A 12,082-nucleotide genomic window follows, 5' to 3' on the forward strand; every position below is an offset into this window, starting at 1 on the left:
ATAAATGCATAAATAGAAAAGTGATCAATATTTTATAATCTTATCTGTTTTAAATATATAAAAAATTTGCATGAGAAAATTATAAAAGGATAATCAATTAAATTTGGATTTTTTTTTTATAGAAAAAAAAGGCTCAAAAGCTTGAGAGCAAGTCAAGGTTTTCTGCAGCCCATTAAATTTCAAACTCCTCGGGCCCTAACTCATCAAAGGCTCTTGCTTCCTTAAGCTGAAAAAAGAATTAAAGAAAGCAGACAACCACAGTAAAAGCAAAATAGAACGTCTAGACGGAGACGGGGCTCGAGTAAGAACAGATGAGGAAATTAGACGGTGGCGAAGCATTGATGGCTGTTGCAACGACAAGCAAGAGACATTATCTCAAAAGGGGATAATGGAAGTGAAGTAGAGGGTGACGCGTTCAAGGAAGCAGAAAACGCCGAAAGAACTTACACGAACTTGAGGCGTCCTGATCGAGAGAAAAAGCAGCGAGGAAGTAGACTCGAGGCACCTCAACGGCTGTGGGAGCAGTTAAACGCCTGTAAGGAGAACCGAGAGGGATTTTTCTTGGAGCAGAAGGGGGGGAATTTGGGTACTGGGTTGGAGGAAAGCCAGAGAGATCGGGCATATAGAGGGAAGGAGTCAAAAAGAGAGATTTCAAGAAGCTTCTGGGTTAGTGAAGAAAGATCGAAAAGCAGGTTGGGGGAGAGGAAGGAAGAAAAGGAGAAAATTAGAGTGATTGGAGAATCGATAGTGAAATTTGGTTATAAAAAAGATTCGGAGAAGTTTCTTTTTCCTGGCTTAGGAAGAAAAATTGAGAGCGTAGATGGAGAAATTGAAGAGGGAGACGAAAATAAGAGACTGAGAGATTGAAAAATCTGAAGAAAGTGCGAGGAGAAAGAGGTGGAAAACAGAGGTGGTTGCAGAGAAATTAGGAGAAACTACGATTGTATGCGGAGAGTTGGCTGGAGGGTTCGACCTACAAGCACTGGCATGATTGCCACTTTGAAGAAACTACCGTGAAAGGTTAGCAAATGTTTTGTTAAATGTGAGAAAAGGTAATGATTAGAGGGTATAGAATAAAATCCTTTGTTTTCATTTTTGATTCAAGGTGCCACTGGCTCATTTATATCTATTTTCCTTTATTGAGAGCATGAATATGCAATATGTTAGTCACAAGCTCCACGAAAAATAATTTACTTGTATACCGTAAAACTGTTCGTTTCCTGATATTGATTAGAATATGGCACCAATCGAAGCAATTTTTTTTTTTTAAAAAAAGAAATACGTAGAATACATTTAAGCTTAATGTTGAAGTTCTCGACGGAATGGATGTCTGAAGGCTAGGATGACCTAGTCTCGCAGTATCATTCTGATCCCGTATCTTTTCTGGTATGTACATCATATGAAATCTTTCCTAAAAGCAAGCAGTCTGAATGATAGATAGATCATGCGTGCTGACCAGAAGAAGTTTAGCTTAAGGAAGTGACCTTGCCTTGAGATGGTGTTTGTGTGTGTATATGCGTGTTTTTCTTTTCCTTTTCGTTTGTAGATAAAACTTTGTAGTCTTGCTGCATTTTTAAATCATGCTTTGGCATTTTTCTCTCAGACCTAACTCAATAAAATCCATTAGAGAGACACACCATAGTTGCAGTTGGAGGGAGAACATTCTCTGTTCAATGCCTACTTCCTTCTTGTTCTTTGTTGACAAGGACAGTAGCAAAATTTTCATCAATACTTAAAGAATTAAAAAAAATGAGGGGGTTACACAGGGTAATCTGGCGGTTGAAAGGAGATGCACCAAGGCTTAAAAAGGGTGTCGTTCATTTTTCTGAATTGTGACATGTTCAAAACAGTTTCTGCAACACCCTAAATTAATTTTTTTTGTAATTTAAGATTTAATATAAATATAATTAAATAATTTTTCAATTTTTTTTAATGTTAATTTAGAATAAAAATGAAGTAAAATTGATGGAGTATTAAATTGAAAATATTTTTGGAGAAAATGAGAGAAAATTTGGGATCTGAGAGTATTTTTAAAAGAAAAAACGGAAATTAGGGGTTAAAATGCAATTTAGGAAAGTTCTACCACGTGGGACGCCCGATCAGCAGCTCCGACGAATCAGGACACGCCGTGTGGTAGCAAACGCTGACGCGGTGCCACACGGGGGGGCCACGCAGACGATCTGCATGCCCGCGATCGAACGACTCAGATCCGTTCCCGCGCGCACGAACAACCCAGATGCGTTTCCTCCCCAAATGCAATCGGACGGTCAGATTTAAGCGCGATCAAACTGTCCAAATTAGATCGCGATGGACGGGTCAGATTGAATCGCGATGAACGGCTCAGATCCACTCTTTATTTAATCGCGATCGAACGGTTCAGATTAAACGCGATGGACGGCCCAGATCAAAAGCGGACGGATATAAATAACCTCCATCCACACCAAACCCTAACCCTAGTCGCCAGATCCCCTCGCCGAAGAAGAAGACCTAGCCGCCGGAAAGGAGACTGTCGACACCCGTCGCCGCACTGGAGCTCTTTTCGATCGCCAGAAAAATTTTTCTTTTCGCTCGAAATTCAATTTTAGACACACTCATAGCCAAATTAGAGCAAAAAGACCGGTCAATTGGTCGGAAAATGCCGGTGAAGCCCGATGGTGCCAGCGCGGGAATTTTACAAAATGCCTCTGATGAGACCCTTTCCGATTCCCATTTTGTGTAATTTTTCTACCGTTGTGATCACTGTGTCATTCTCTACAGGTTGACCGGAGTAAAACACCCAACTGCAACGTAAGTCGGAGGAGCAGCCGCACCGGAGAGCCCCGTTGTCAGTGAGTTTTGCTTTTTTGTGTTTTTTAGGCCAACTGAGGTCCTTTAATGTGTTTTCTCACAAAGATCGATGCAAAATTGGCTGAAAATAGCCGATCCGAGGCGAACCGCTGCCACGGGCGGCGGCGCCATTGCCGGAGCACGGCGGAGTTGCCATGCTGGAATTTCGAAATTGGTCAAGTGAACCCTGTGATTGATTTTAGGTTTGTTTGAGACATTTGTTAGTATTATTAGTGCGTTTTAATTTCTGAAAAAAAATTTGAAAAATCCGGGAACCGTCCGTAGGCGCAATTGAACAGCGTAGTTTTCAGATATCGAATTGAGTAAGGATCTCTTACCCTATTCCCTATCATAGAACTGAAGTCTAAATAAATAATAATACGATATTTTATGTGAATTTAGAAAATGTGCATAATTAATTACGGATTGCTAGTGGAGTCAGAGCTGGAAATTTTCTACTGTTGTTTTGTCAATTGTTTTACAGTTTAAATGCTTGATAATACCTTATTAATTGATTTTATGACTTTGAATGCATGTATGGTTTATTGTATGTGTTTATCGCTGAATCAGAAAAAAATAAATAAAGGTTAAACAGTAAAAATTGTGTGATGAAATGAATAGATGAAACGACAGCCTTACTGGATATCTTAGGAGATGGTGGACGGACCAAATACATAGAGAACCATACCGTGAACATTGTCTCATATCGAACGGGGTATGGAGACTTGATAAATTGATGCTCATATCGGACGGGGTATGGGGACGACCCTTAATTGAAAATGTTGAATGAATAGGTTCACGCGTAGCGGGGACATTTCTATGAACCCCCATAAATACCAGCAGACTGATAAAAAGAGTTATAGTTATTGTGGATTTATTGATGATGGACATAAATTTATAATGTGTGCTATGATTGCTGATTACACATGGAATCATGATCTGTATAATATTATTGTCTGTATAGATTGTTTTTATGAATCCCACTATGGTAAGTGAACGGTAAATGATTTTAGTTTTAATAAATGTATTGGTTTAAATTAAGTGCTCAATTAGTTGTTTCGATTTTATACCAATTTTTACTTCTATGTTGGTAATATAATGTGATATTTTTACTGGATTAGTGTAGTTCATCCATTATTTAACCATTTCAGATCAAGAGAACCAAGTTCCAGAGGCCGAACCGCAAGAGAATTGTGAGTAAATGGTAGTTTTCTTTATTTTCCGCTTATTTCCTTAATTCTTGTATTGTTTTTTTTCTTTAACTGAATTCCACAGCTCCATTTGGTTCTTTAAGTTATCGTGTAGAGGATGTAAACCTTCAACATTTATTTCGTTTTCACACTTAAGTTATAATTTATTTCCTTTGAATATTTTCGGGGTCGTTACAGTTTCATTTAGTCTAATGTTTCTTGGTTCCTCTCTAGTGTGTTGATGTAGTACAAATCAGGATAATTTGCCTACACTTAGTGATTTAGAGATAAAAAACTAGACAGCATTAATATTTCTTAGACGTCGCACATAGTACTTTTGAGCATATCAGACTTAAGAGGTTGATAGCGTTAAACAACTAGAAAATCAAGGAAATTCTCTAAGTATTTTATTGAATGATTGAGTTTTATCTTAAAAGTGAGATTACACAAAGAATTTATAGTGTTCCTTAATTAACATTTCCTAAAAACAGGTTGCCTAAAAAAGTACCAGTTCCAATAATACTAAGCATGCTGATACTAATAAAAATAGAAAAATTGGATACAAAAAAAGTTTAAGTCACTAAAATTATTACTATATGCCCCTAAATAGTACAACAGTGTTATACTTAAAGAATTATAATTTTAAACATATTTAGGCAAAATAAACTGAACCTATTTTGCATGTCCATTCATATGTCTCTATAGTCCCCTGTTTGCTGCTGATGTCATCCTCCTTTTTGCTTCTCATGGATGCATTCCTTTGAGTTTACATGAGTGCTTCTTCTTCATATGGATTTTTTTTTTCATTGAAGGAAGAAATTTGGTTAATTTGGTTATGCTAAAAGATTTATGTTGCCTCTTGGCATTGGATTCAAAGATTGTTCCTTTTGCTTACATTCTTTCATTCCTGGATTTCCTCTATGGTTTGGTTCCTGTTATCTTTGACATGGATGGTTTATGTGCTTGGGATTTTCGCAGGTGATGATGGTGACATGTTGTGCCATTGCTCAGGGGTTAGTGATGCATAATGAATTAGCTCTAGATTGTTTAAATCAATTAGAAATTATAATTCTTTATTTAAAAAAAAATTAGAAACGATAATTCTATCAAACATAAAATTACTATACTATTTAGAAGTCTATTATTATAATTTTAATAATCTTAGAATTTTATTCTTCTCAGTATTTAGGTTTCCAATGTGTAGTAGTATTATTACTTATAATCTTATTAGTATTAGTATTTATATCTTATTAGTATTAAAAAATCTCTAAGTCTAGTGCTCTACTCAAGAAAGACTTATTTGACTTGCTATAAATGCCTTTATAATCTCTTCGAGAGGGTCACTTAGTTATTTAATAAAATATTATGAGAATTTTTCAATTTCTTGATTGTTTGGTACAATCAAATTTTTAAGTGTAATGATTAAGAATTCTTAGATGTGTTGCCTTAAAAACCCAATTGTGTGGTCTAGGTTTCTCTTTCTAAATCCGTAAGTAGGCAGATTAGCTTTACTTTACTGACATCAGTTTGGCATCTGAGGAGAAGGAATACTATACTCTAAAATCTCAAATTTCTACACCCAAATAGCCCAGGAACCACTTGGACACAAAATGCATACACAGGAACCCTAAAATCACCGCTAGTGCATCACCAGCCATTTCCAACAGTGTGTAACACCGTCTTCCACCGGCATCAGATGATTCTGATTGGTAGACCCTGAAGTCCCGCAGCTAAACTCCATCAAAAAATGTGTCACTGGCAGATGCAAGTTATCCCAGTTACTGTCTCTCTCAATCCTATATGTCCGCCTAATTGTGTGTCAAACCGCTGTGCCTAATCTGATGCAAGTTCACCGGCATCAGATGATCCTGATTGGTAGACCCTGGGGAACAGCTAAACTCCATCAAAAATGTGTCACTGACAGATGCAAGTTCTCCCAGTTACTATCTGTCTCGATCCTATACTTCTGCCTAATTGTGTGTCAACTTGCTACATGATCTAAAACCCCCACTTCTAGTTAATTTGACATATTGAAGCTTGCTGTAGTCCGATGACTGGAAGCTGACATGTGAGCCACATGCGAGCACAACCCGTGACGGGGCTTGCAAATCTGTGCTATGCTTTAAGTATTTCAATCAAGTTTACCAAAGCAGTTCAACTGGACCAGTTTACCCCTTCCTTTTTCCACAGTTCAGAGTGATTCCCAAGTATTTTTGTCTAGTTTTCTTATCTTTGCAAGCCTCTTCACAAAAGCTCGTGTGATGGAAAAATTTTAAACATGCAAAATTCACATACTCAACCATGCTCATCTGGACTTGCTCAGGCAGATAGGAAAATATTTTGGTAACTCAGCAAAGTCTTGTTTCTATTTGTCATGGTTTCTAGTCTTGTGTGACATAGTTCCAATAATGTTCACACATATGCTTTTAGGTCGACACTGATTTTATGCTCGACATGTTCGGTATGATGACGCTACCAATATATATCATTTTATGCTTGACATAAAAAATGTGGGTTTAAAATCTATGACTGTAGAAGAGATGAATAAATATAAATATTTAAAAGCACATGCTTGTGATGAAAAAGATAAAGAGATCACATTGAAGTATGTTGAAGTTGAGAAGCTAGAACAACTCATACCTCCCAAAGAGTATAAATTTGAGGTTATTCAAGATATTTTACTACCTAAAGAGACATATTTGAAATTTCAATGCAAAAGGAACCTAAGCTAGTGATGTTGAACTTGAGGATGAACTTAAAGCACAAATGATGTGAGCATGGACGTCATCAAAAGAGCTCTCAATATCTAAGCCAAGGAAGAAGATGATCAGAGAAAGAACATATCCCATACATGGTGTCTTGTGAATGGAAAGATGTGCAGTATGATCATTGATGGAGAAAGCTGCACCAACGTAGCTAGTACCACACTTGTTGAGAAGTTGGGTTTGACCTACACCAAACACCCCAGTTCCTGTAGGCTACAATGGTTGCACAAATGTGGAGGAGTTCGGGTAAACAAACAATTAATGGTATCTTTCCCCATAGAAAGGTATCAGGATAAAGTCTACTGTGGTGTCATGCGGTAATGGGATCTTTTGCCATAGGAAGGTATCAGGATAAAGTCTACTGAGATGTTGTGCCCATGCATGCCAACCATATTCCACTTGGCACTGTTGATCCTGGATTCCACATCAACAAATTAGTTATTATGTTGATTCGATCCTCCTGCTAGGGTTTCACACTCCTAAACAATTAGATGTTTCCATTATGTTTATTATGAAAGAGAATGATGAACCACAAAATTTGTTAAATGTTAATGGAAAGGCTCAAGTATCAATTTTTACATCATTTTCCATTTTAAAATTTGTGAACGAGTTTTCTCCAACTAGGAGAGAATAATGTAGAGTAGATTAGTTCTAAATTGCTTAAATAGATAAGAAATCATAATTCTATAGATATAAAACTAATATGCTATTTACTAGTTTATTAATATGGTTTTAGTAATTTTAGGATTTTATTCTTAATAGTATCTAGTTTTCCTATTTGTATCAGCAGAATTATCATTAATTTTGTTAGTATTAGTATTTTGTATATTATTAGGAGTAGTGTTTCTAATCTTATTAGTCATAATATCTTTTAGTCCAATCATATTTAAGAAGAACTTACTTGACACTTTATAAATATATTTTTAATCTCCAATTGCACTGAGCAATCTAGAGACAGGCTATGACAATCACATCAGCACCAAGAGCAGCACTTCCATTTTTTTCATTTACAGCTTCTAATATTGCAATTGTAACTATCTAATTTTATAAAATAATTTTATTTCCTTTACCGTTTTATTGTTTTGAATATTTTGAAATTTTATTATTTTTTAAAATCTTTCTTTTACTAAAAATTCCATACACAAGCATTGTGCTCAGTTGCTGCCGTATTTCATATCCCATTCGCGACACGTGAAGGTACTTGTCTGCTGTGCTTTACTGCGTCACTGTTTTGATACCCATGCCACTGTATGCCTTTTTTTTGCATTGTTGCTCTGGTTATTTTTTTCCCATTTCTGTGTAATTTCAATTAACGATGAACAAAAGATTCCCTGAATTGGCCATGAAAGGAGTTGAGAATGGAGGAATTGGTGGCAAATTAGAAACTTTTAGTGTTTTCTTATTTTATGTTGGTGAGGTATATCACTTTCAATTTAATTTTCCTATAACTCACCGACAATTTAATTTTCCTGTATGTAAATGATGTCTTCCTTCTATGATTTAAGGGCCAACTGTAACTTTAGGTTCATGGTTATTGATTGAAGGTTTATAGTTCATTGAATTTTATGTCAAAAAAAAAATAGTTCTATGAGTTTGTATTTTTTTAGTCAACTTAAGTCATTTCTTAAAACTAATAAGTGGCCCATTTTATTTTCAATTACAATTGTTGATAAAATTTGGACTCGTTACTTTTTGAGTAACTGAATTTATTGAAAGTGACATTTTGTCTAGACTTCTGTCAGACTTTAGTATCTCATAATTGTTGAAGTATCATAGCGATTTTAAAATCTTTCGATTTTGCAGTAATTTTAAGTAACCGCAACAACTTGTGGACAAGTTTGTGACTTTTTCTCTTCATTATCAATGAGAAGGAGGAACATTAGCAAGCATGGAGCTAAATCTGGTGATCTCGGCTCTCCAGTTTATGGTACCTATTTTCTACCCTTAAAACTTTATTCCTTGTTAATAATTTTGGGTTTGCTTATGGCAAATCACGACTCTCCAGTTTACTGTCAACTGATCTACTGGGAAAAACATAACATTTATTTATTAAAGGGAGAAAGAAAAGAAATCAAAGCAAAAAAATCATAGTAGAAACTTTACTTTTCTACTCAATCGAGTTCCTGATGTATTGGAGCAAATTGGTTGATTGTATTCGGGTCTGATCTGCTGAAATTTCTTTGCTGAGAGATTTGAAGTTGGAAGATTATGTGAATTTGTGCAAGTGATATATCCTCTTAAATTTTGATAGAGGTTGAAGAAACACCCATCTCTAAGCATCGCACCTGTTGGCTTCATGTTGTATATTGGTTACGTGCTCACAACAAGAGGGTACCTCGGGAAAGGATAAGGGAATTTGAAAGGTCTGCTCCATGTTTTTTCAACAACTTTCCTCACCGTGAACGTTCACAAAGAAGAACCCGGAAGAAGTATGCAATTTCTAGGCTAAAAAAGAGACTAGATTCTGAAGCATTTTCATCCTACTTAGAGTAAGTTGTGGTCTCTGTAAAGTTTACTAGTTTCCCTTAATTTTCAACCACTTACTACATCTATTCATCGATTATTTGCAGGGTTCTGTGGAGGAGCTTCTCAGATGATAAAAGGACTTCATTTATATATCTGGACTGCTTATGGTTTAGTTTGTATAAGAATGCATCCTTTAGAAGAAATGTCCTGTTATGGATTAAGAACAAGCACATTTTCTCAAAGAAATATGTCTTTGTTCCTATAGTGTGCTGGTGGGTGCCAAAAGTATCTTGAAATGCTAAGTAGGTAGATCTCTTTTCCACGTGTAATTTTATTACTTGAGTTGGTGTTTCTTTAGGAATCACTGGTTTCTGCTGATCTTCTGCAATTTCGATGAGAGTTTGGAATCAAAAACCAGGAGACCGTGCATGTTGCTGCTTGATTCATTGGCAAGGGCGAATCCTAGGAGGCTTGAACCAGATATCAGAAAGTATAGTCTTTTCCTGATTTGCATATCATTGTTGCTGTAGGACAAATTAGTCTACTTTATTTACTTGGGATGTAGGATAAAAACCTAGAGATCAAATCTAAGATTTCTTAAATATCTAAGCGACACAGTTAAGAATTTGATTATACTGCGCAACACCAAAATAGAATAATTCCCAAAGTATTTCACTAAATAGCTGAAATTAAATCTAATAATGCTTCTTAAGTTAACATTTTCCAAATAGGAGTAAACTAATACTGAGACAAACAGGAAACTAGATATTTCAGAATAAAATTTTAAAGTTACTAATATAATAATAATAGACTCCTAGTATTTCGAAAAAAAAAAAGAATAATGGACTCCTAAAAAATTATATGTAATATATATAGTTTTATATCTAAGATGTAATTTTTAATCTATTTTAGGCAATACATACATAACTTATTTTGCATCAGTTTTTCTGTTTTTAGTATAGCAGCTCCAATGATTGACATGTGGTGCATCCATTTTAGGTTTGTGTTTGATATTTATGAATCAGAGGGCAGGAGTGAGAGCAAACGATTGATTTCTCAAATTCCTTTATTGGTGCCAAAGGTGATCAAATATGATATGACAAGCTCCTGGTTTCTTTTTGGATCATTGATTGTTGAATTTAACTTGTAATATTTTTGAATGATTCTTTTCAGGTACCACAACAACGAAATGGTGATGAATGTGGTAACTTTGTTCTCTACTTCATCAATTTGTTCATGAAAGATGCTCCTGAGGATTTCAGCATTGAGAGATTCCCCTACTTTGTATGATTTTTATGTTAATCTCGTTTTTTTTTTTTTGCTGGCAGAGGTGGATCCCATGGTTTTTTGACATATTGCTGTGCTTTGTTTTACCCCATAGATGGTAAGAGACTGGTTTGATCTTGAAGGCTTGGATGGCTTCTGCGAGATGCTGGATTCTCTTGCAAGTGATTTCAGTTAGTTCGGATGAACTCTTTGTATATTTCCGAGTTTCTAATCATTAGTATTTACAATTGTATAAACATGTGGCAAGGAAGCATCTAGGAACTGGGGAAATTATATAGGTCAATTTATTCCCCCATGCTTTTGCCATAAAATAGTGTCATTCTGCTGCTTAATCTTCTAAACTAGTTTAGAAATGATGATAAGAAGATTCTCAATCAGTGTAATGACTGTAAACCCTATTATCAAACATTTCTCTCTATCAAATTTTAGACATTTGTTGAGCTTTCTATCTGTTTTATTGTTGTTAAGCATAAGACCGAGTAAGTACATCGATAATTTCTCTCCCAATCTCCTATAACAGGCAGAGGTAAACGACTCCATAAACATCCAAGTTTTGAGCAAATCAAGCTCTACGAACAACTTATGTAGCGGCCCCGGAAATTTTAAAATGGAATGTATATTAAAAATATCAAATGCGGAAACGAAGTCAAAATTCGATTAACATCCCTTACACTAAAATCAAAAAAACGTGCTCAAAATATAAAAGATCAAACTAACTAAAAGAGAAATTCGAAAGTAAACTATGAATATGACTTTGGAGTCTTTAGGCGTCCCCTTCGTCGTCTTCTTGCGGAACGGGCTCGGGAACAATGTATTCCTGATCTGAAATGATTAAATAAGGAATGAGCTACACTAGCCCAGTAAAGACATCACGATATCTCACCGTCACGGGAATAAAGGTGGGTAGAAAACACAAAAAGACCAATGGAGCATAATTTACAATAAACTCATTTATCAGTAATGAAACTTTTTACCATTCACTTAACTCGGTGAAATTCATAAAACAATATACGAAAGCAATAACATTATCATCATAATGAAATCATATAAACTGTGTAACATAATACTTATCACGCCTTTGCAATTCAATCATTTCACAATTATTTTTCCTCATTCACCAGCCTACTAGTATCCATGGGGATCCATAGGGGTCCCGCTACCCGTTACCCTTAATACTTGTAATCAGATTCCAAGGCCGTCCCCATACCCTGTCCGGTATGGGCGCCAAAACTGTAAACCTCAATACCCCGTCCGGTATGAGGGTGAAACGGGCCGTCCCCATACCCCGTCCGGTATGGGCGCCAAAACTGTAAACCTCAATACCCCGTCCGGTATGAGGGTGAAACAGGCCGTCCCCATACCTCGTCCGGTATGGGCGCCAAAACACATAAGATCTCCATACCCCGTCCGGTATGAGAGACCACAATCCCGGTAGGGTCCCCTACGGACCCGGTCCGTCCACCATCTCTCAGGATATCTAGTCAGGCTGACCCCATTACACAATTATATATTTATACAATCTTCCATTCTTCTTTCCCTCAATTAGCA

The 12,082-nt window shown here is 36.1% G+C and overlaps 1 protein-coding gene across 5 annotated transcripts; it reads left to right on the forward strand.

Moving 5' to 3' along the window:
• Positions 1-236: 236 nt before the first annotated feature.
• On the forward strand, positions 237-10,980 carry LOC110822964 (Cysteine proteinases superfamily protein). 5 transcript variants are annotated; one of them, XM_022053191.2, is made up of 10 exons: positions 237-1,020; positions 3,978-4,030; positions 4,995-5,029; positions 8,585-8,708; positions 9,033-9,270; positions 9,352-9,519; positions 9,606-9,737; positions 10,247-10,328; positions 10,421-10,531; positions 10,629-10,980. In XM_022053191.2, exons 4-10 carry the CDS (start codon positions 8,645-8,647, stop codon positions 10,707-10,709), a joined length of 876 nt encoding a protein of 291 aa, XP_021908883.1. In that variant the 5' UTR covers positions 237-1,020; positions 3,978-4,030; positions 4,995-5,029; positions 8,585-8,644; the 3' UTR covers positions 10,710-10,980. The 5 variants fall into 5 exon arrangements, with proteins under 5 accessions (XP_021908883.1, XP_021908882.1, XP_021908881.1 ...); XM_022053190.2 differs by having other exon boundaries at positions 3,978-4,019; XM_022053189.2 differs by lacking the exon at positions 4,995-5,029.
• The last annotated feature ends 1,102 nt before the right edge of the window (positions 10,981-12,082 follow it).

This window comes from Carica papaya, chromosome 9 (genome assembly GCF_054855325.1).
Source record: "Carica papaya isolate Zhongbai chromosome 9, ASM5485532v1, whole genome shotgun sequence".
NCBI lineage: Eukaryota > Viridiplantae > Streptophyta > Magnoliopsida > Brassicales > Caricaceae > Carica > Carica papaya.

Bases quoted from the DNA above. Each gene is read 5' to 3' on its own strand.
- LOC110822964 (XM_022053191.2), top strand. From the start codon at position 8,645: ATGAGAAGGAGGAACATTAGCAAGCATGGAGCTAAATCTGGTGATCTC. The intron at 9,271-9,351 runs GTAAGTTGTGGT...GATTATTTGCAG, and splicing joins GCATTTTCATCCTACTTAGA to GGTTCTGTGGAGGAGCTTCT. The intron at 9,520-9,605 runs GTGGGTGCCAAA...GTGTTTCTTTAG, and splicing joins TTTGTTCCTATAGTGTGCTG to GAATCACTGGTTTCTGCTGA.